The 25,411-nt window shown below is 46.9% G+C and overlaps 1 protein-coding gene across 7 annotated transcripts in view; it reads right to left on the bottom strand.

The window, feature by feature from the left end:
* Positions 1–25,411, bottom strand: part of adgrl1 (adhesion G protein-coupled receptor L1) — a 300,069-nt gene that overhangs the window by 160,693 nt on the left and 113,965 nt on the right. For all 7 annotated transcript variants that reach the window (XM_033012285.1, XM_033012282.1, XM_033012286.1 and 4 more), the window contains exon 3: positions 7,547–7,760. In XM_033012285.1, the coding sequence (XP_032868176.1) occupies positions 7,547–7,760 (214 nt within the window). The remainder of the gene's footprint in view (positions 1–7,546; positions 7,761–25,411) is intronic.

Raw genomic sequence — 25,411 nt, forward strand, 5'->3', positions numbered from 1 at the left:
ACTTCCCCAACATCGGGAACAATCTTCCTGCATCTAGCCTGTCCAACCCCTTAAGAATTTTGTAAGTTTCTATAAGATCTCGGAGAAAACCCACGCAGGTCACAGGGAGAACATACAAACTCCGTACAGGCAGCACCCGTAGTCGGGCTCGAACCCAGGTCTCTGGCGCTGTGAGGCAGCAACTCTACCGCTGCACCACCGTGACAGCCACAGTTGTATTAATCCCACAACCTCTGTAACCTCAGCCCACATCCAGGACTTTGTAGCTCCCAGCAGTCCTGTACACCTTGTGTCTGCTGTGCCCATTTCATAGCTGAGACCTGATCAGGCAATATTACTGATGTAATTAGGCAGCACAGTGCAGGGATTGTTCTAGCCTCTGTAGTAAACTTCTACAAACTAATTAGCTGAGAAAAGGCAGCAGGGTTTGAAGGCCCATTGTGTTGCTCTGCAGAATACGTTGCTTAATTAGTAACCAGCTCTCAGTCACCACTTCATGTTTCACTCTGTGGGTTACAGCTTTGGACTGATATTAATGCCATGTTTAATTATGCTCTTCCCATTGCAGCATTGTCACAAACGGCAAGCTTCAAAGAGCAGCAACTCACCGCAACTTATAATTCAGCCAGAGTACGGGCTCGTCCAAGCACGAGGAATGTGGTGCGGGCTAAATGTCATGTTTTTCTTCAATGGGAAAATGTAAGACTAAGGTCAGCAATCACTGTCAGACAGACGTCCCTCCGAGCGACCCATCTCCTGATCTACCAATACCCTTTCATAGAAACATAGAAACATAGAAAGCAGGAGTAGGCCATTCGGCCCTTCGAGCCTGCACCGCCATTCAATATGATCATGGCTGATCATCCAACTCAGTATCCCATCCCTGCCTTCTCTCCATACCCCCTGATCCCTTTAGCCACAAGGGCCACATCTAACTCCCTCTTAAATATAGCCAATGAACTGTGGCCTCAACTACCTTCTGTGGCAGAGAGTTCCAGAGATTCACCACTCTCTCTGTGTGAAAAATGTTTTTCTCATCTCGGTCCTAAAGGATTTCCCCTCTATCCTTAAGCTGTGACCCCTTGTCCTGGACTTCCCCAACATCGGGAACAATCTTCCTGCATCTAGCCTGTCCAACCCCTTAAGAATTTTGTAAGTTTCTATAAGGAATCTATGGAGGTTCATTGAGTTGATCCTGACTCCTGACTAGAGGTAGACAAAAGTGCTGGAGAAACTCAGCGGGTGCAGCAGCATCTATGGAGCGATGGAAATAGGCAACGTTTCGGGCCGAAACCCCTCTTTAGACTAGAGGTCACAGCCTCAGAATTAAAGGGCGTTCTTTTAGGAAGGAGATGAGGAGAAATTTCTTTAGTCAGACGGTGGTGAATCTGTGGAATTCATTGCCACAGACGGCTGTGGGGGCCAAGTCAATGGGCGGAGATAGATAGATTCTTGATTAGTGCGGGTGTCAGGGGTTATGGGGAGAAGGCAGGAGAATGGAGTTAGGAGGGAGAGATAGATCAGCCATGATTGAATGGCGGAGTTGACTTGATGGGCAGAATGGCCTAATTTTGCTCCTATCACCTTATGACCAACACACCCAACAAATGGGAGGAGAAACTATTGATCGATATAGATATAGTAGGGAAATGATACAATACGATAGAATTTTATTTATCCCAGGAGGGAAGTTGATCTGCCAACAGTAATAAAACAGAACAAGATACATTAAAGTGATGAGTGGAAAGGACTGGGGTCGTGCAAAGATTGGGGGGGGGGGGGGGAGTCAGTCTAGCCCACGACAGAAGGGGGAGGAGTTGTACAGTTTGATAGCAACAGGGAAGAAGGATCTCCAGTGGTGTTCTGTGCTGCATCTTGGTGGAACCAGTCTGTTGCTGAAGGCCCCACCCAGCCCAGCCCAGTTAATGTATTGTCACTCTGTGACTGTGTGGGTTTTCTCCAGGGGCTCTGGTTTCCTCCCACATCCCAAAGTTGTGCAGGTTTGTAGGTTAATTGGCCCTCTGTAAATTGTAGGGAGTGATCAAGAAAGTGGAATAACATCGAACCAGTGTGAACGGGTGATCGATGGTCGGTGTGGACTCTCTCCCATTGGGCAAGAGGTACAGAAGTGTGAAAAAGTACAGAAGGGCTCCTCTCCCTGCCCTGTAGAACGGAGCGGTTCAGGAGATCCTTCACCCCTGCAGCCATTAGATTTTATAATTCGGACCGCTAGGCTGTAGGGGGATGCATTTTGCAATTATTAATTTTTAACTGTTAATTATTGGTCTTTTTAAGTATTTATTGCTCTCAGGTAGTGTCCACATTATATTCTATGTATTTTCTGTCTGCGTTCGTTTTGAATCTGTGGGTTTGTTGGTTGGGGGCTTCTGGACATCTGAATTTCCCTGAGGGGATCAATAAAGTATTTATTATTATTATTATTATTATTATTATTAAATGCACACCTCCAGATTCAGGGACAGTTTCTTCCCAGCTGCTATCAGGCGACTGAACCATCCTACCACAACCAGAGAGCAGCGCTGAACTACTATCTACCTCATTGGTGACTCTCGGACCATCTTCGATTGGCTTTACCTTGCACTAAACGTTATTCCCTTACCATGGTAGACAAAAGTGCTGGAGAAACTCAGCGGGTACAGCAGCATCTATGGAGCGAAGGAGCATCTACCTTCGATTTTCCAGCATCTGCAGTTCCTTCTTAAACACAATAATTCCCTTATCATGTATCTGTACACTGTAAACGGCTCGATTGTAATCATGTATTGTCTTTCCGCTGACTGGTTAGCACGCAACAAAAGCTTTTCACTGTACCTCGGTACACGTGACAATAAACTAAACTGAATCATGGCAAGAGCAGGGATACAGGTTGGGGATAACATAGAAACATAGGCAATAGGTGCAGGTGCCATTCGGCCCTTCGAGCCAGCACCACCATTCAATATGATCATGGCTGATCATCCAAAATTAGTACCCCGTTCCTGCTTTCTCAATAGACAATAGACAATAGACAATAGGTGCAGGAGTAGGCCATTTGGCCCTTCGAGCCACCATTCAATGTGATCATGGCTGATCATCCCCAATCAGTACCCCGTTCCTGCCTTCTCCCCATATCCCCAGCTAGACTCCGCTATTTTTAAGAACCCCATCTAGCTCTCTTTTGAAAGCATCCAGGGAACCTGCCTCCACCGCCCTCTGAGGCAGAGAATTCCACAGACTCACCACCCTCTGTGAGAAAAGGTCTCCCCATATCCATTGATTCCGTTAGCCCTAAGAGCTGTATCTAACTCTCTCTTGAAAACATCCAGTGAATCGGCCTCCACTGCCTCCTGTGGCAGAGAATTCCCCAGATTCACAACTCTCTGGGTGAAGAGGTTTTTCCTCATCTCAGTCCTCCTGAAGGGCGGATAAACGCATGGATGATAAAAATACATCAAATTCAGGTGAGCCACGGCACATTAATGTTCCCAATGTTCCAAATCTCTGTTCAGACAACAGAGTTAATGTAATGGAGAGAGAACGAAATGGGTTCAGATATCAACTTTCCACTCTATGTATCATTGCAGGCGCAGTGGAATTTGTTAAAGGAAGTGAAGATATCGTTAGGAATAAAAAAAATCGATTCCATTGTTTTCATCGCATGCCGTTCCCTTGAGGCGTTGCTGTGAAAGCAAACTGCAGCATGAAATGAATCGAAATTCCATTTCCAGACATTCAGGGGCAAGTCATGCCTCAGAAAGCTGAGCCAAACAACAGCGCTCCCACGGGGACCCTTGGCTGGGCCACTGCTCCTCTGCTGTAGTCACCGCAACCCTCCCAAACACTGCCGCACGCTCTCTCTCTCTCTCTCTCTCAGCCAACGCACCAAGGGGCCCAGTGTATAACATGACCTCTCCTGGTACTCAATCTGTCTGACTCACCTTCAATCCTCCGCGGACTCATTCTCGGCACTTGTTCTACGAGCTGATCCCCTGTAAACCCTGGGTTTAACATGTCTGCGTGTGCCGGTGCGGGTCACGGTATATCCCCGTGTGCGTGTTTGCATGTGTGCGCGCGCATTTATGCAAGCATGTTGGAACACGCGTGTTCAAGTGTTTATGCAGAGGCGTTTCAGCGCACATGAGCACGCGTGGGTGTGTGTGTGTATGTGTATGCACGCACACTTGCGTGTTTTGTAACATGCGTCGAACTACTATTGGCATTAACCATGAGGGACCTGTTGGCTTAGAGTCATAGAGTGATACAGTGTGGAAACAGGCCCTTCGGCCCAACTTGCCCACACCGACCAACATGTCCCAGCTACACTAGTCCCACCTGCCCGCGTTTGGTCCATATCCCTCCAAACCTGTCCTATTAATAGGCAATAGACAATAGGTGCAGGAGTAGGCCATTCGGCCCTTCGAGCCAGCACCGCCATTCAATCTGATCATGGCTGATCATCCACAATCAGTACCCATGTACCTGTCTAACTGTTTCTTAAACATTGGGATAGTCCCAACCTCAACTACCTCCTCTGGCAGCTTGTTCCATACACCCACCACCCTCTGTGTGAAAAAGTTACCCCTCAGATTCCTACTAAATCTTTTCCCCTTCACCTTGAACCTTTGTCCTCTGGTCCTCGATTCCCCTACTCTGGACAAGAGGCTCTGTCCATCTACCCGATCTATTCCCCTCATGGCTTATTGAAAACTTGACTTCTATCTTCAAGCTCACTAGACTTAGTTCCATGTGGCATAGCGCAATATTCTGAATGTGCTCATCAGAAATGGATGGAGCCATTATCATAAGCTCAAAAGTGATGGGAGTAGAATTAGGCCATTCGGCCCATCAAGTCTACTCTGCCATTCAATCATGGCTTTTTGTTTAAGAAGGAACTGCAGATGCTGGAAAATCGAAGGTAGACAAAAGTGCTGGAGAAACTCAGCGGGTGCAGCAGCATCTATGGAGCGAAGGAAATGGGCAACGTTTCGGGCCGAAACCCTTCTTCAATCATGGCTGATCTATCTCTCCCTCCTAACCCCATTCTCCTGCCTTCTACCCATAACCTCTGACACCCGTACTAATCAAGAATCTATCTATCTCTGCCTTAACAATATAGACTGAGTTTGCCTCCACAGCTGTCTGTGGCAAACTGTGTAGATGATGATTCAGGTCGGGACACTAGCTCAGACTGCTGTGTCTGAAGAAGTGTCCTGACCCGAAGCATTCAGAGCTTCCGAGCCACACATCCTTGCTCCAAAGCCACAGAGCCTGTCTGTATATCGTGAGGTAAATGTGCGTTTGGGTGAGTGTTGCTTTGTGAAGGGCCTTGTGCAGAAAGCTTCCATTAGCCTCCATTATCCCTGCAAACTTCCCGCTAGGAAGTGGGCTTGAACATCCTGGGCCATGAGCGTTATTGATTGGGTTCATCATCACTCAGCCTACATGTCATGTCATATCCCCAAACCACTGCCAACAGACATTCCCAACCCTGTTAGTTGGCGCCAACGCACACGGAATGGTCTGCGCTGATTGAAGCAACAAGTATTGATCTATTGGCGTGTTTTGTTTTGTTGATTGCACTTGAGGTTTAGAGCAGACAACATATTGATCACAGCCCATGTATTACCACAGGGGCCTCGCCTGCCAGACAACTTAGTTGGTCAAAATGTGTAGGGAGGAACTGCAGATGCTGCTCTATGCCGAAGATAGGCACACGGTGCTGGAGGAACTCAGCGGGACAGGCAGCATCTCTGTTGAAAAAAGGAAGGGTGACATTTTCGGGATATGACCCAAAACGTCACCCATCCTTGTTCCCCAGAAACGCTCTCTCACCTGTCGTGCGTAGTTTAGTTTAGAGATACAGCATGGAAACAGGCCCTTCGGCCCACCGAGTCCGCGCCGACCAGCGATCCCCGCACACTAACACTATCCTACACACACTAGGGACAATTTACATTCGCACCAAGCCAATTAACCTACAATACAATACAATACAATACGGTTTATTTGTCACATTGCACATCAGTGCAAGTGAAATATGTACGTATTTGTGTGGGAGGAAACCGAAAATCTCAGGGAAAACCCACGCAGGCCACAGGGAGAACGAGCAAACTCTGTACAGACAGCACCCATAGTCAGGATCGTACCCTGGGCAGCAACTCTACCGCTGCGCCACCCTAGTTACTCCAGCACTTGTGTCTAACTTAGTTGGTTAGTCCGTTGTCCTCTTTCACAGCTGGAGATAGACACAAAAAGCTTTTGCACTGTACACGTGACAATAAACTAAACTGAACACAACGTGTGTCTGAAGATAGACACAAAAAGCTGGAGTAACTCAGCGGGACAGGCAGCATCTCTGGAGAGAAGGAATGGGTAACGTTTCGGGTCGAGACCCTTCTTCAGACCTTCTAAAAGATGACCCCTGGGGAGATGTCCCTTCCCTTGTTTGAGGGGGGGGGTGAGTTCCCATTGGACTCTGCCCCTCAGTGTCCAGCACTGGGAGGTCACTGGACTGTGGTCCTCCCCCACAGAGCCTTGGCGTTGGCTGCAAAGTACACAAGCATATAAACCATGTAGCAATTACAGCACGGAAACAGGCCATCTCGGCCCTTCTAGTCCGTGCCGAACACTTACTCTCACCTAGTCCCATCTACCTGCACTCAGTCCCATCTACCTGCACTCAGACCATAACCCTCCATTCCTTTCCCGTCCATATACCTATCCAATTTATTTTTAAATGATAAAATCCACCACTTCCACTGGAAGCTCATTCCACACACACTATCCTACATTCTCTTGAGTTACATTTCTCCCCTCATAGAAACATAGAAACATAGAAAATAGGTGCAGGAGTAGGCCATTCGGCCCTTCGAGCCTGCACCGCCATTCAATATGATCATGGGTGATCATCCAACTCAGTATCCTGTACCTGCCTTCTCTCCATACCCCCTGATCCCTTTAGCCACAAGGGCCACATCTAACTCCCTCTTAAATATAGCCAATGAACTGTGGCCTCAACTACCTTCTGTGGCAGAGAATTCCACAGATTCACCACTCTCTGTGTGAAAAATGTTTTTCTCATCTCGGTCCTAAAATATTTCCCCCTTATCCTTAAACTGTGACCCCTTGTTCTGGACTTCCCCAACATCGGGAACAATCTTCCTGTATCTAGCCTGTCCAACCCCTTAAGAATTTTGTAAGTTTCTATAAGATCCGCCCTCAATCTTCTAAATTCTAGCGAGTACAAGCCGAGTCTATCCAGTCGTTCTTCATATGAAAGTCCTGACATCCCAGGATATTGTCAGAATGAGGCCAAATCAGAGCTAGGGCTTTTTCTCATCTCGGTCCTAAAAGATTTCCCCCTTATCCTTAAACTGTGACCCCTTGTTCTGGACTTCCCCAACATCGGGAATAATCTTCCTGCATCTAGCCTGTCCAACCCCTTGTGTTACCCGTAAACATTTGTCCCTTAATTCTCAAATCATGTCCTCTTGTTTGAATCTCCCCGACTCTCAATGGGAAAAGCTTATCCACGTCAGGGTCCTACCTTTGTGACATGATCTTGAAGGTTTCGGGAAGGAAACACTCGACGTTCTCCATCTGGAAGAGGTCCGCGTCGCAGATCTTGTTGTCGGTCCGCCCGTAATTGGCGCTCTCGATCATGATGACGTCGCTGCCAGGACAGCGCAGCTCGATGGGGTAGCCTTCACACGCTAGCTCCCTCCGCATCAGACCGAATGGCAGGGCTGCCCGGCTCAGACCTGCACGCAAACCAAACACACAGCACACACATTAGGTTAGAAACATAGAAACACGATTGAATGACGGAATAGACTTGATGGGCCAAATGGCCTAATTCTGCTCGTATCACTAATGAACTCTTATGTTACATAGAAACATAGAAAATAGGTGCAGGAGTAGAGGCCATTCGGCCCTTCGAGCCTGCACCGCCATTCAACATGATCATGGCTGATCATCCATCTCAGTATCCTGTACCTGCCTTCTCTCCATACCCCCTGATCCCTTTAGCCACAAGGGCCACATCTAACTCCCTCTTAAATATAGCCAATGAACTGTGTGGCCTCAACTACCTTCTGTGGCAGAGAATTCCACAGATTCACCACTCTCTGTGTGTGAAAAAAAATGTTTTTCTCATCTCGGTCCTAAAAGATTTCCCCCTTATCCTTAAACTGTGTGGCCCCTTGTTCTGGACTTCCCCAACATCGGGAACAATCTTCCTGCATCTAGCCTGTCCAACCCCTTAAGAATTTTGTAAGTTTATTGTTGTTGTTACTTTGTTGTCACCCTCTCCCAGCTAACAATGATCTATTCCACACTGATCTATCCCTCGAATCACCATCCCCTTTGTTCTGGTTTCACACCTTACACTTCCTTATCCATGTATCTCCCTCTCCCCACACTCCACACACACACACACACACACACAGGTTTGTAGGTTAATTGGCTTGGTATAAAATCATGGTGGCGCAGCGGTAGAGTTGCTGCCTTACAGCAAAATGCAACGCCGGAAACCCAGGTTCGATCCCAACTACGGACAAGACATGATTACAATTAGGCCGATACAAGATGGAGGGAATAATGTTTAATGCAAGATAAAGTCCGATTAAAGATAGTGCGAGGGTTACTAATCAAGAACCTATCTATCTCCGCTTTTGAAATAAGCAATGACTTGGCCTCCACCTCCATCTGTGACAATGAATTCCACAGATTCACCACCCTTGGGCTAAAGGGATCAGGGGGTATGGAGAGAAGGCAGGTACAGGCTACAGCCTCTGGTTCTTGCCTCCCCCACTAGTGGAAACATCCTCTCCGCATCCACTCTATCCAAGCCTTTCACTATTCAGTAAGTTCCCCCCCCCATCCTTCTAAACTTCAGCGAGTACAGACCTAGTGCCGCCTAACACTCCTGACACGCTAACTCAATCGTAGAAAATAGGTGCAGGAGGAGGCCATTCGGCCCTTCGAGCCAGCATCGCCATTCATTGTAATCATGGCTGATCGTCCCCTATCAATAACCCGTGCCTGCCTTCTCCCCATATCCCTTGACTCCACTAGCCCCTAGAGCTCTATCTAACTCTCTCTTAAATCCATCCAGTGACTTGGCCTCCACTGCCCTCTGTGGCAGGGAATTCCACAAATTCACAACTCTCTGGGTGAAAAAGTTTTTTCTCACCTCAGTCTTAAATGACCACCCCTTTATTCTAAGACTGTGTGTGGCCCCTGGTTCTGGACTCGCCCAACACTGGGAACATTTTTCCTGCATCTAGTTTGTCCAGTCCTTTTATAATTTTATATGTTTCTATAAGACATCCCCTCATCCTTCTAAACTCCGGTGAATACAAGCCTAGTCTTTTCAATCTTTTCTCATATGACAGTCCCGCCATCCCAGGGATCAATCTCGTGAACCTACGCTGCACTGCCTCAATCACAAGGATGTCCTTCCTCAAATTCGGAGACCAAAACTGTGGCCCCTGGTTCTGGACTCGCCCAACATTGGGAACATTTTCCCTGCATCTAGCTTGTCCAGTCCTTTTATAATTTTACATGTTTCTATAAGATGCCCCCTCATCCTTCTAAATCATCCCTGGGATCATTCTCGCAATTGTCCTATGGGCCCTCTCCAATGCTAGCACATCCTTGCCCAGATATGGGGGCCCAAAAACTGCTGAGAATATTCCAAAATTGGCCTCACTAAAGCCGGAATACCAAAGGAATTGGATGACGAGGGAAGTACAGCTTGGACAGGAGGAATAAGGGACTTAGGCATTTCATCCAAAACACGACACCAGACTCCAAAGAATAATGAATTCATAGCTCAGAGCACGGACTTGAAGGAAGAATAAAATGAAAATAAAAGTACCCTATGGAAACAATATTTCAATGCAAGAGCGGTGAGTCTGTGGAAGCTGTTCCCCAGCCAGCTGTTAGCAATGATTCATTCAAATATTTATTAGATTAAATTCTCCTGGAAAATAATATTTTAGTTTACAGTAAAGGAGTTATGTGAGAGTGTGGAGATTGGTTGGGGAGAAGCAGGGGACTTCAGCAGATATTCCAACAAACACATTGGTAATCGAAGATAGACACAAAATGCTGGAGTCAAGGGGCTGTCCCACTTTCACGATCTTTTATCCTCGTGGACATTTTTCATCAGGCTAGAAAAAACGCCCCGACCTACTTGATACCACGAGTACGTGCGACTAGCATCACGGCTTGCTACGACCTACCTACCACCTCATGACAACCATACTGCGAGTATGAGTCAAGGGCAAACTCGGCAGAGGTCGTGAAATAGATCATGACCTTAACTCAGCGGGACAGGCAGCATCGTTGGAGAGAAGGAATGGGTGACGTTTCGGGTCGAGACCCTTCTTCAGTCTGGAGAAGGGTCTCGACCCGAAACATCACTCATTCCTTCTCTCCAGAAACGCGGTCAGCCCTGCTGAGAGTTACTCCAGCATTTTGTGTCTATCTTCGGTGTAAAGCACCATCTGCAGTTCCTCCCTACTCACTGGCCAATCAACGTAGGTAGCTGCAGCTTGCGTCAATAGCAACGATGATTTTTTTGTGGTATGATGAAAAGAAATGGCAATCGCTAAAAACTGCTCACTTGTAGATGCTGAGCTGGAAGGGGAGCAGGCATCTGGTAACAGCCACTTCACTACAGAACTGGTCAAAGTGCCCTTACCCTGCCCTTAGCCATGGAAGCACATCTCTATGAGGTGTCCCTCAGAGACTGTGCTTAATCGGTGCGGTGCTGTGCTGGGCCTGGGAACAGAGGCTCTGCAAAGAGAGGCAGGCCATGAGAAAATGAACAAATAAAAGTGTTCGGGAGATGCTGACAACTTCAATCTATCTGGCGGAGAGGGGAAGGATTTACAATCTAAGGGGTGAACAGACTCTGATGAATTGGAACGAGGAAAACTAATCAAGGCAGGGCTCCAATTGACGGGCCTCAGGCACTTCCTAAACTGAGACCCATTGATCGGTGGTGCAGCGGTAGAGTTGCTGCCTTACAGCGCTGGAGGCTCGGGCCCGATCCTGACTACCGGTGCTGTCTGCATGGAGTTTGTACGTTCTCCCCGTGACCTGCGCGGATTTTCTCCAAGATCTTCGTTTTTCAACTCCAAGGACGTACAGGTTTGTCGGTTAATTGGCTTTGGTAAGGATGTAGATCGACCCTGGTGTGTGTAGGGTAATAATAATAATAATAATGGATGGGATTTATATAGCGCCTTTCTAATACTCAAGGCGCTTTACATCGCATTATTCATTCACTCCTCAGTCACACTCGGTGGTGGTAAGCTACTTCTGTAGCCACAGCTGCCCTGGGGCAGACTGACGGAAGCGTGGCTGCCAATCTGCGCCTACGGCCCCTCCGACCACCACCAATCACTCACACACATTCACACACAGGCAAAGGTGGGTGAAGTGTCTTGCCCAAGGACACAACGACAGTATGCACTCCAAGCGGGATTCGAACCGGCTACCTTCCGGTTGCCAGCCGAACACTTAGCCCATTGTGCCATCTGTCGTCCCATAAAGGGTAGCGTTTGCGTGCGGGGGATCGCGGGCTCGATGGGCCGAAGGGCCTGTTTCCGTGCTCTATCGCTAAACTAAACTGACTAAAGGTGGACATAGCTCGTCCTCACGCATGGCAGATGGGCCCAGACGGATCCCAAATCAACCTGAAGCCAGCAACAGGTTGTATAAAGCAATAGAAGCCTGTATATTGGGACCTACAGCCCAGGGCTTGGTTGAGCCTGGCCATTGTCAGGGTGAGGCCCAACACAAATTGGAGGAACAGCACCTCATACAGTATTTCGCTTGGGCATCTTCCACCCCACTGGTATGAACATTCAAGTAACCCTTGCTTTCCCTCTCTCTCCATCCCTCCCCCTTCCCAGTTCCACGACTGGTCTGACTGTCCTCCTGATTACATTTTATCTCGGTTTGCTTTGTTGTCACCTCCTGCATAACCAACGGTCTATTCTACATTTCCCTTGAACTTCATCTCATTCGATCTCTTACTCTTCCTTATCTCTGTAACTCCCCCTCCCCGATGCTCAGTCTGATGAAGGGTCTCCACCCGAAACGTCACCAATTCCTTTTATCCAGAGATGCTGCCTGTCCCGCTGAGTTACTCCAGCTTTTTGTGCCTATCTTCAACTTTTTTTTCTCCTTGCATCACAGTGAGGAATGTGGAGGAGTCACTGTGGTGGATGTTCATGTTAAAATGTATTTTGTGTATTCTGTTGCTTTTTATTTGTATGACTGACTTGGCAAATGAAATTCCTCATATTATTGTATTGTATTGTACTGTATTGTCTTGTCTTGATTTGCACACATCTGCAGCGATATCTCTGATGTCTCCGTTCTAAATGGCTGACCCCTTATTCTTAAACTGCGGCCCCTGGTTCTGGACTCCCCCAACATCGGGAACATGTTTCCAGCCTCTAGCGTGTCCAAACCCTTAACAATCTTATATGTTTCAATAAGAATCCTTCTAAACTCCAGAGTGTACAAGCCCAGCTGCTCCATTCTCTCAGCATATGATCTGTTCGGGACCCAGCACATTGATGCAGTCAAAAGGCAAGCCCATCAACCACTCTACTTCCTCAGAAGATGGAGGAGGTTTGCCATGGTTTTTTTTACTACTATCTTTGTCAAAGTGGATAACCTCACATTTATCCACATGAAACTTCATCTGCCATGCATCTGCCCACTCCCCCAATCTGTCCAAGTCACCCTGCATTCTCATAGCATCCTCCTCACAGTTCACACTGCCACCCAGCTTGGTGTCATCTGCAAATTTGCTAATGTTACTTTGATGTAGAGCACTGAATATCTCTAGGTAGAGCATCACTCAGCACTATGATGTTGGTGGATGTGCTAGTCGAGATGGAAATGTTTTTGGAGTTGTATCTTTGTGTGTGTGGATGTTTCGGAGATCTCTGATGCTGGCTAGTAGGGTGTTCCAATCCCTTGCTGTCGTGAAGAAAAACGAGTTAGAAATTGCCGTGCGAGGTTGGTAGTTGACGAACACTCTCTTGGCCTGTGCAGTAAAGAGCATATTGACTGGTTGCATCATGGCCTGGTTCATCTCCTTGAACAGCCAGGAATGAAGAAGATTGAATTAATAAGTGGAGGACACTGCCCTGTCGATCACGGGAACTGACCTCCCCACCATCAAAGGGATCTACAAGAGACGTCACCATCAACTTGATCTCCCGGTGGCTCAGCACTTCAACTCCCCATCCCATTCCGTATCCGACCTCTCTGTCCTGGGCCTCCTCCACGGCCAGAGTGAGCAACACCGGAAATTGGAGGAACAGCACCTCATATTCCGCCTGGGGAGTCTGCATCCTGCGGGCATGAACATTGAATTCTCACAATGCGGTTAACCCTTGCTGTCTCCTCCCCTTCCTCAGCCCTCGGGCTCCTCCTCCTCCTTTTTCCATTCTTCTCACCCCCCCCCCTCAGTCTGAAGAAGGGTTTCGGCCCGAAACGTTGCCTATTTCCTTCGCTCCATAGATGCTGCTGCACCCGCTGAGTTTCTCCAGCATTTTTGTGTACCATCAAGAAGGCAGCCAGCATCATCATAGACCCACACCACCCTGGCCACTCTCTCATTTCACTCCTGTCATTGGGATGTTTTTTGGGAGCCTGAAAATTGTGCATTTTCTACACACTAGGGACAAGTTTGATACAAACACACTGAGGACAATTTGCAGAAGCCAATTCTTCCAAGTAGACAAAAAATGCTGGAGAAACTCAGCGGGCGAGGCAGCATCTATGGAGAGAAGGAGAAGGAGTGGGTGACGTTTGGGGTCGAGACCCTTCTTCAGACTTCAAGCTTCACACCATCTGTGCCTCTCATAATTCTATAAATGTCGATCAAGTCTCCCCTCAGCCTCTGTATTTAAAAAGTGTGGCTTTGTTCCCAATATTCTTCCCCCTCCATCGCTGAGCACAAGTCTTTTCACTCAGTCTTTTCTATAGAACGATTGCAAAAAGCTCCTAAAATAATGCAGTCTACGTGTATCGCTTGGGGAGTTTTCTGAGAGGTGAGATATAAGCAGACAGACGAATGATAAGATGGTGCGTTGAACAAAGGAGGCACGATCTGCTCTGCCAAATGCCCATTCAGGAGGTGAAGGAAAAAATCCACCAATGTGTAATAGCAATTCAGCCTCTGGTTCATCTTTTGTCTCTCACTGACAACAGGCCTGTCAGAATCAGAAGCTGAGATTCAGCTCTGAGCCCCGCCGCTCCCAATGGAACGCAGGACCGAGAGTTCAAACCTAGATCAGAACCACCTCCTCAGCGTTACACCCCTCACTGTAACACTGATACACCCCTCGATGTAGCAGATACACCCCTCACTGTAACACTGATGCACCCCTCGATGTAGCAGATACACCCCTCACTGTAACACTGATACACCCCTCGATGTAGCAGATACACCCCTCACTGTAACACTGATGCACCCCTCAATGTAGCAGATACACCCCTCACTGTAACAGATACACCCCTCAATGTAGCAGATACACCCCTCACTGTAACACTGACACATCCCTCAATGTAGCAGATACACCCCTCACTGTAGCAGATACACCCCTCACTGTAGCAGATACACCCCTCACTGTAGCAGATACACCCCTCGATGTAACAGATACACCCCTCACTGTAGCAGATACACCCCTCACTGTAACACTGACACATCCCTCAATGTAGCAGATACACCCCTCACTGTAGCAGATACACCCCTCACTGTAGCAGATACACCCCTCACTGTAGCAGATACACCCCTCGATGTAACAGATACACCCCTCACTGTAGCAGATACACCCCTCACTGTAACACAGACACACCCCTCAATGTAACAGATACACCCCTCACTGTAGCAGATACACCCCTCGATGTAACAGATACACCCCTCACTGTAGCAGATACACCCCTCACTGTAGCAGATACACCCCTCACTGTAGCAGATACACCCCTCACTGTAGCAGATACACCCCTCAATGTAGCAGATACACCCCTCACTGTAGCAGATACACCCCTCACTGTAACAGATACACCCCTCAATGTAGCAGATACACCCCTCACTGTAACACTGACACATCCCTCAATGTAGCAGATACACCCCTCACTGTAGCAGATACACCCCTCACTGTAGCAGATACACCCCTCACTGTAGCAGATACACCCCTCGATGTAACAGATACACCCCTCACTGTAGCAGATACACCCCTCACTGTAACACTGACACATCCCTCAATGTAGCAGATACACCCCTCACTGTAGCAGATACACCCCTCACTGTAGCAGATACACCCCTCACTGTAGCAGATACACCCCTCGATGTAACAGATACACCCCTCACTGTAGCAGATACACCCCTCACTGTAACACTGACACATCCCTCAATGTAACAGATACACCCCTCACTGTAGCAGATACACCCCTCGATGTAACAGATACACCCCTCACTGTAGCAGATACACCCCTCACTGTAGCAGATACACCCCTCACTGTAGCAGATACACCCCTCACTGTAGCAGATACACCCCTCACTGTAGCAGATACACCCCTCACTGTAGCAGATACACCCCTCACTGTAGCAGATACACCCCTCAATGTAGCAGATACACCCCTCACTGTAACAGATACACCCCTCAATGTAGCAGATACACCCCTCACTGTAACACTGACACATCCCTCAATGTAGCAGATACACCCCTCACTGTAGCAGATACACCCCTCACTGTAGCAGATACACCCCTCACTGTAGCAGATACACCCCTCGATGTAACAGATACACCCCTCACTGTAGCAGATACACCCCTCACTGTAACACTGACACATCCCTCAATGTAGCAGATACACCCCTCACTGTAGCAGATACACCCCTCACTGTAGCAGATACACCCCTCACTGTAGCAGATACACCCCTCGATGTAACAGATACACCCCTCACTGTAGCAGATACACCCCTCACTGTAACACTGACACATCCCTCAATGTAACAGATACACCCCTCACTGTAGCAGATACACCCCTCGATGTAACAGATACACCCCTCACTGTAGCAGATACACCCCTCACTGTAGCAGATACACCCCTCACTGTAGCAGATACACCCCTCACTGTAGCAGATACACCCCTCACTGTAGCAGATACCCCTCGATGTAACACTGATATATGCCCCACATCCCTGCCTGGAATAGGTCCTAATAAACTCCATGTCCCGTCCATACTCAGGGGATATGGGGAAAAGGCAGGAACGGGGTACTGATTGGGGATGATCAGCCATGATCACAATGAATGGCGGTGCTGGCTCGAAGGGCCGAATGGCCTACTCCTGCACCTATTGTCTTTTGTCTATGTTTCTATACTGCAGTATCTGATTGACTCCACTGTGATATTTCTTTAGACTGAAGGCAGTATCCAATTCTGAAGAAGGGTTTCGGCCCGAAACGTTGCCTATTTCCTTCGCTCCATAGATGCTGCTGCACCCGCTGAGTTTCTCCAGCATTTTTGTCTACATCCAATTCTCAATGTTTGACTGCTCTGCTCTTCCACTTACATTCCTCTCTGCACCAGCCTGCACCGAATCTCATTTACACCGACGTTATTTTACCAAGTGTTTACCAAAGTTGAGAATGAGCTATTTTACGGATTCCCTGTCACCTAATGCGTTAAGTAACAACTGTTCCTGATTAACAGGAAGAGCCTGGACTAACGTGGCTGAATTATGCTGAGTGCTATACCACTGAGACTGAAATAAAACAGCAGCAGAACTTTCACAGAGAACTGAAAAGAAACGACTCAGGTATTTTATCAAGAAAGGTACCTTGGGTATTATTTGGAAATGGTACAAATTGAACATAGAACATAGAACAGTACAGCACAGGCCCTTCAGCCCACAATGTCTGTGCTATACATGATGCCAAGTTAAACTGATCTCATAACATAGAAACATAGAAAATAGGTGCAGGAGGAGGCCATTCGGCCCTTCGAGCCAGCACCGCCATTCATTGTGATCATGGCTGATCGTCCCCTATCAATAACCCGTGCCTGCCTTCTCCCCATATCCCTTGACTCCACTAGCCCCTAGAGCTCTATCTAACTCTCTCTTAAATCCATCCAGTGACTTGGCCTCCACTGCCCTCTGTGGCAGGGAATTCCACAAATCCACAACTCTCTGGGTGAAAAAGTTTTTTCTCACCTCAGTCTTAAATGACCTCCCCTTCATTCTAAGACTGTGTGGCCCCTGGTTCTGGACTCGCCCAACGTTGGGAACATTTTTTCCTGCATCTAGGTTGTCCAGTCCTTTTATAATTTTATATGTTTCTATAAGACATCCCCTCATCCTTCTAAACTCCGGTGAATACAAGCCTAGTCTTTTCAATCTTTCCTCATATGATAGTCCCGCCATCCCAGGGATCAATCTCGTGAACATACGCTGCACTGCCTCAATCACAAGGATGTCCTTCCTCAAATTCGGAGACCAAAACTGTACACAATACTCCAGATGTGGTCTCACCAGAGCCTATACAACTGCAGAAGAACCACTTTACTCCTATACTGAAATCCTCTTGCTATGATCTGCCTGTACATGATCAATATCCTTCTATACTGTACACTTCCATGTGCCAATCTAGGAGACTGAAGACTGCAACAACCAGGTTCAGGAATATCTACTTCCCCACAGCCATCAGGCTATTAAACCTGGCTCGGACAAAACTCTGATTATTAATAACCCGTTTTCTGTTATTAGCACTTTATCAGTTTATTTATTCATGTGTGTATATATTTATATTATGGTATATGGACACACTGATCTGTTTTGTAGTAAATGCCTACTATGTTCTGTGTGCTGAAGCAAAGCAAGAATTTCATTGTCCTATACAGGGACACATGACAATAAACTCACTTGAACTTGAACTTGAAAAGCCTCTTAAACACCACTATCATATCTGCCTCCACCAACACCCCTGAACGACTAGTCGTGAAGTACCACCGTAGCCATGGCTGGAATAATAAGGCTGCAATTTGGGAAGGATGCCAAGGTTTTTGAGAAGGTTCAATTGAGATTTCCAAGTGAGGAGGAACCTCAGTCGAACGGAAGGGTTTGCAGGAGTCTCTGTGGAGCTAAGAAGGTTCCTTCAACAAAACACATCTTGAAATCTGTGAGGGGGCGATGGTATAAATAAGTATAATCCATTTCCACTGGCAGAAGCAGCGGAAACGAAAGGGCACAGATCTATGATAAGCAGCAAATTAAACAAAGCAGAGAGAGATGAGGACATCGTTTTTCACTCTCGGTGTTTTTCAGTCTGAATTGCTCTGCATTCAGGTTCAACAATAACTTTCAGGAGGGAATTGGGTAAATATATAAAATGGTGAAATTTGCACGATCAGTGAGAATTAAACCCATGAATATTCCTCCTCTCCGTTCGAATGTCGTGAATCGCATGAACCTTTTATTGTTCGTTTATTATCTTGTTTACAGTATATCATGTTTACATATTCTGTGGTGCTGCTACAGGTAAGAATTTCATTCTTCTATCCAGGACATAGAAACATAGAAAATAGGTGCAGGAGTAAGGCCATTCGGCCCTTCGAGCCTGCACCGCCATTCAATGTGATCATGGCTGATCATCCAACTCAGTATCCTGTACCTGCCTTCTCTCCATACCACCTGATCCCTTTAGCCACAAGGGCCACATCTAACTCCCTCTTAAATATAGCCAATGAACTGTGGCCTCAACTACCTTCTGTGGCAGAGAATTCCACAGATTCACCACTCTCTGTGTGAAAAATGTTTTTCTCATCTCGGTCCTAAAAGATTTCCCTCTTATCCTTAAACTGTGACCCCTTGTTCTGGACTTCCCCAACATCGGTAACAATCTTCCTGCATCTAGCCTGTCCAACCCCTTAAGAATTTTGTAAGTTTCTATAAGATCCCCCCTCAATCTTCTAAATTCTAGCGAGTACAAACCGAGTCTATCCAGTCTTTCCTCATATGAAAGTCCTGACATCCCAGGAATCAGTCTGGTGAACCTTCTCTGTACTCCCTCTATGGCAAGAATGTCTTTCCTCAGATTAGGAGACCAAAACTGTACGCAATACTCCAGGTGTGGTCTCACCAAGACCCTGTACAACTGCAGTAGAACCTCCCTGCTCCTATACTCAAATCCTTTTGCTATGAATGCTAACATACCATTCGCCTTCTTCACTGCCTGCTGCACCTGCATGCCTACTTTGACACATGACAATAAAACACTCTTGAATGTTTAAGAAGGAACTGCAGATGCTTGAAAATCGAAGGTAGACAAAAGTGCTGGAGAAACTCAGCGGATGCAGCAGCATCTATGGAGCGAAGGAAATAGGCAACGTTTCGGACCGAAACCCTGAAGGAAATAGGTAACGTTTCGGGCCAAAACCCTTCCGGGTTTCGGCCCATAGAAACATAGAAACATAGAAAGTAGGTGCGAGAGTAGACCACCAGGTCCGTCGAGCCCGCACCGCCATTCGCTCATGGCTGAACACTAAACAGACACACTTACCCACAAACAGTAGACACAAGACACAGAACACAAGACACTACCCTCCCCTTTATACCGCTATCACCCCTCTCCACCCCAAGAACCTCGCGATCTCCTGGGGGAGGCAAAAAAACGGATAAAAACCCAGGTCCAATTCGGGAAAAAAATCCGGGAAATTCCTCTCCGACCCCAATCCAGGCGATCGACACTTGTCCAGGAGATCACTCAGGTCTTACTATACTAACCATACCTAGGTCCATATCCCTGCCCTCTCCCCGTAGCCCCTTATCCCCTTGGCAGCTAAAAAACCATCTATTTTAGTCTTAAATATATTTAAAGTTTCTGCTTCCACTGCTCCCTGGGGCAGTGAATTCCATAAATTAACCACCCTCTGGGTGAAGAAGTTCTTCCTCATCTCAGTTTTAAAAGAGCCCCCCCTTATTCTGCAACTATGTCCCCTAGTTCTAGTTTCCCCGATCATTGGGAACATCCTCGGTGCATCCACCCGATCAAGGCCCCTCACGATCTTATATGTTTCAATGAGATCGCCTCTCATTCTTCTAAACTCCAAAGAGTAGAGTTCCAGCCTACTTAACCTTTCCTCATATGTCAATCCCCTCATTGCAGGAATTAATCTTGTAAACCTTCGCTGCACTGCCTCCAGGGCTAGTACATCCTTTCTTAAGTATGGACCCCAGAACTGTACACAGTATTCCAAATGTGGTCTCACTAATACTGTGTACAGCTGCAGCAAAACCTCCGTGTTTTTATACTCAATCCCCCTAGCAATAAAGGCCAAAACTCCATTGGCCTTCCTGATTGCTTGCTGCACCTGCATACTAACTTTTAGTGATTCATGTACTAATACCCCTAAATCCCTTTGCGTTGCATTACAACGCAGCTCCTCCTCATTTAGAAAATAACTTGCCCTATCATTTTTTTTCCCAAAGTGAATGACTTCACATTTATTAGTATTAAATTTCATCTGCCAAGTTGTTGCCCACTCACCTAGCTTATCTATATCCTTTTGCAGACTCTTCCTATCCTCCTCATCCCCTACTTTTCCTCCCATTTTTGTATCGTCCGCAAATTTTGATATATTACACTTGGTTCCCTCCTCCAAATCATTTATATAAATTGTGAACAACTGGGGTCCCAGCACCGACCCTTGCGGAACCCCGCTAGTTACCGGTTGCCATCCCGAGTATGAACCATTTATCCCCACTCTCTGCTTCCTATTTGTTAGCCAATCCTCTACCCATGCTAATATATTACCCCCAATCCCATAATTTTTTATTTTTAGCAATAGTCTCTTATGTGGCACCTTGTCAAAAGCCTTTTGGAAGTCCAAGTAGGCCCGAAACGTTGCCTATTTCCTTCGCTCCATAGATGCTGCTGCACCCGCTGAGTTTCTCCAGCACTTTTGTCTACTCTTGAATGTTGGGCTGGAACCAACAAATATATTTAAAATGAATTAAAAGGGGAAATCAGCGAGAAATCCCCAGCATAAACTGGTGGAATAGCCCCAAGTATTCCAGGCACACCACAATCCTTGAGATTCAACCATGAATTCAGCAAATTCAGGACAGGACGGTTTAGCATTGAGACAAACTACTGGAGTAACTCTGGCAGCATCTCTGCAGAAGTTCATAAGGGATAGGACCAGAATTAGGCCATTCAGCCCATTATGTCTACTCTGCCATTCAATGATAGATTGTTGATTAGTACGGGTGTCAGGGGTTATAGAAACATAGAAACATAGAAAATAGGTGCAGGAGTAGGCCATTCGGCCCTTCGAGCCTGCACCGCCATTCAATATGATCATGGCTGATCATCCAACTCAGTATCCTGTACCTGCCTTCTCTCCATACCCCCTGATCCCTTTAGCCACAAGGGCCACATCTAATTCCCTCTGGAGAGAAGGCAGGAGTATGGGGTTGAGAGGGAAAGATAGATTGGCCACAATTGAAGTTGTGAAGTAGACTTGATGGGCTGAATGGCCTAGTTATTCCTGCCCCGATGTCATGAGTTTATGAAGGAGAGTTTTTTTGTCCCTTCCTCTGCTTTTCCTGCAGGTGAACCCAGCGGAACCTCTCTCAGTCTCTGGGGAACTGATTCATCACAAAACTGCAATTATCTGCCGAGTCGCTCAATACGAGGAAACAAGCAATAAATTTGCAGTTACATCATAAAAACCATTTGCATTTTTCACTTCTATCCGATGATTAACGGTTCATAAGTGATGGGAGCAGCATTAGGCCATTCGGCCCATCAAGTCTACTCCGCCATTCAATCATGGCTGATCTATCTCTCCCTCCTAACCCCATTCTCCTGCCTTCTCCCCATAACCCCTGACACCCGTACTGATCAAGAATCTATCTATCTCTGCCTTAAAAAAATATACAAGGTGGAAATGTCAAAGATGAAATGGCATAGTTTGAAGATAAATGGGGCAAAGCTTAATGCAAATTCTCGCTAGAATTTAGGAGATTGAGGGGGGAATCTTATAGAAACTTACAAAATTCTTAAGGGGTTGGACAGGCTAGATGTAGGAAGATTGTTCCCGATGTTGGGGAAGTTCAGGACAAGGGGTCACAGCTTAAGGATAGAGGGGAAACCCTTTAGGACCGAGATGAGAAAATCATTTTTCACACAGAGAGTGGTGAATCTGTGGAATTCTCTGCCACAGAAGGTAGTTGAGGCCAGTTCGTTGGCTATATTTAAGAGGGGGTTAGATGTGGCCCTTGTGGCTAAAGGGATCAGGGGGTATGGAGAGAAGGCAGGTACAGGATACTGAGTTGGATGATCAGCCATGATCATATTGAATTGCGGTGCAGGCTCGAAGGGCCGAATGGCCTACTCCTGCACCTATTGTCTATGTTTCTATGTATGGGGCAGGGTTTTTACACAGAGAGTGATGGGTGCCTGGAGCTTTTAGGTTGAGATGAAGGTTAGTTGAACTTGGCATCATGTTCGGCACAGACATTGTGGGCTGAAGGGCCTGTTCCTGTGCTGTGCTGTTCTACATTCTGTTGAGAAGATGGAGAGAAAATTGGAGTAGTGTCAAAAAATATCAGAAGGCAGCAGCAAGCACTTCACATGGTGGAGACATCACTGTTCTTCAATGGGACAGAATTTTCTGAAGCAGAATCAAGCTGCCTTTATTGTACATTTTGTGCTACCAAGTGGGATGAATTCCAGTGCATGGCTTGCCAAAGTTAGTATCATAGAGAGTCAAAGAGTGATACAGCGTGGAAACAGGCCCTTCGGCCCAACTTGCCCACATCGGCCAACATGTCCCAGCTACACTAGTCCCACCTGCCCGCGCTTGGCCCATATTCCTCCAAACCTGTCCTATCCATGTCAAACTGTTCCTTAAACGTTGGGATAGTCCCAGCCTCAACTATCTCCTCTGGCAGCTTGTTCCATACACCCACCACCCTTTGTGTGAAAAAAGCACCCCTCAGGTTCCTATTAAATAATTTCTCCTTCACCTTGAACCTGTGTCCTCTGGTCCTCGATTCACCTACTCTGGGCAAGAGACTCTGTGCATCTACACAGTTACTTACCAGGAAAACTAAAAAAATATAATTGTTAGAGAATAAACCTGCAGATGCAAAAAAAACACAGAGAATGCTGGGGATATTCAACAGGTCAAGGGATATGGAGAAAAAGCAAGAAGGGGGTACTGATTGGGGATGATCAGCCATGATCATAGTGAATGGCGGTGCAGGCTCGAAGGGCCGAATGGCCAACTCCTGCGCCTATTGTCTATGTTCGATGTTCTAGGTCAGGCAACATCAGTAGGAAGGGAAGCAGAGTTGATGATTAGGATCAGGGAGAGAGGATAAAACCCCTGTCCCACTGTACGAGTTCATTCCAAGAACTCTCCCGGGTTTGCCCTGATTCGAACTCGGAGATTTACGGAAATGGCCACTCGTCGGTACTCGGGGCTCTCGTGGACATTTTTCAATGTGTTGAAAAATCTTCACGAGTCTTCCCGTGCTTACCTGCCATTAGCGAGTCTTCCCGAGTACCTGCCGTTAGCGTTACGAGCCGCTAAGAGACGTCCCCGAGCTCCGACGTACCCGCTACGTACATTCTCCGTGCTTACCACGAGTTTGATTTTATTTAAAACACGGGAGAGCTCTTGGAATGAACTCGTACCGTGGGACAGGGCTTTAAGTGTGTTTTAGTTTGCAGGGAGGATTAGGTGGGGAGGGGACAGAGGGAATGCCTGTTATGAGGTGCGGACCAATGTTGTTGAGGTAACAATTACTTTAAAAAACAGCAGCAAGATTCTGAAGAGAAAGAAAATAAAGAATTTGAAGAATTTGAAAGGTCAAGCCACATCTGTGAAAGAAAGTAGTGTGTGGTTGTCTGAAAATGTTTCAACTCAATATTAGGTCCAGATCAATCCCAGACAGAGGATGTGTTTGCTCCCACATCCCAAAGACGTGCAGGTTTGGAGGTTAATCGGCCCTCTGTAAATTGCCCCCAGTTTGTAGGGAGTGGATGAGATAGTGGGAATATTTAATAAAACCAGGAAAGGGGAAAGGGAGAATGGGACTGAAGGGTAATGGAACATTCCAGAGAGTTGCCATGGGAGATGTCTTTGAAGGAACCACATGGTGGGGCAGCGGTAGAGTTGCTGCCTCACGGTGCCGGTGACCCAGGTTCGATCCCGACTACGGGTGCTGTCTGTACGGAGTTTGCACGTTCTCCCCGTGACCCGCGTGGGTTTTCTCCGAGATCTCCGGTTTCCTCCCACACTCCAAAGACGTGCAGGTTTGTAGGTTAATTGTCTTGGTGCAATTTTAAATTGTCCCTAGTGTGTGTAGGATAGTGTTAGTGTGCGGGGATCGCTGGTCAGCGCGGACCCGGTGGGCCGAAGGGCCTGTTTCCACGCTGTTTCTCTAAACTAAACTGTCATCCATAGAAACATAGAAACATAGAAAATAGGTGCAGGAGTAGAGGCCATTCGGCCCTTCGAGCCTGCACCGCCATTCAATATGATAATTGCTGATCATCCAACTCAGTGTCCCATCCCTGCCATCTCTCCATACCCTCTGATCCCTTTAGCCACAAGGGCCACATCTAACTCCCTCTTAAATATAGCCAATGAACTGTGGCCTCAACTACCTTCTGTGGCAGAGAGTTCCACAGATTCACCACTCTCTGTGTGAAATTTTTTTTTCACATCTCGGTCCTAAAGGATTTCCCCCTTATCCTTAAACTGTGACCCCTTGTCCTGGATCTTCTCCTACAGGTCCTCCAGCAGTGAGGAGACAACATTGCCAGCATCGTGTTCTTACATCCACACTTTTGGTCTGCATTCTATCAAGGTCTTGACCTGAAACATCAACCATCCCTCTGTCTCCACAGATGCTGCCTGGCCTACTGCAGTTTGTTTTTCTGTTCGTTCTAGACTCCAGCATCTGCAGTCTTTTGTACCTGATTCTATGCTATGTCTGTTTCAATGAACAGCCTTGCCCTGAAAAGGTGAATCTGTCTCTCTTTCTCCACAGACAAAGGAAGATCTATGTTCTATTGAGAAGATGTTGAGAAAATTTGGAAAATTGCCACAAAATCTTCCCGCAATTCTTTACGGCATTATTATCTACTTGTAGGGGAATCAAATACAAAAGGAAAGAAATGATGCCTCGGTTGTATAGGGCATTTGTGAGACTGCGTTTGGAGTGGTGTATACCAGAACGGAGACGAGGAAACACTTCTTCACACAAAAAGCTACTGAAGGGAGAGACCCATGAACATGAGGACCTACAGAAAAGGCATTGGATCTTCCAAATAAGTGGATTCTTTGAGAGAAATTG

Source organism: Amblyraja radiata, chromosome 35, assembly GCF_010909765.2.
Source record: "Amblyraja radiata isolate CabotCenter1 chromosome 35, sAmbRad1.1.pri, whole genome shotgun sequence".
In the NCBI taxonomy this organism is placed as follows: Eukaryota; Metazoa; Chordata; class Chondrichthyes; order Rajiformes; family Rajidae; genus Amblyraja; species Amblyraja radiata.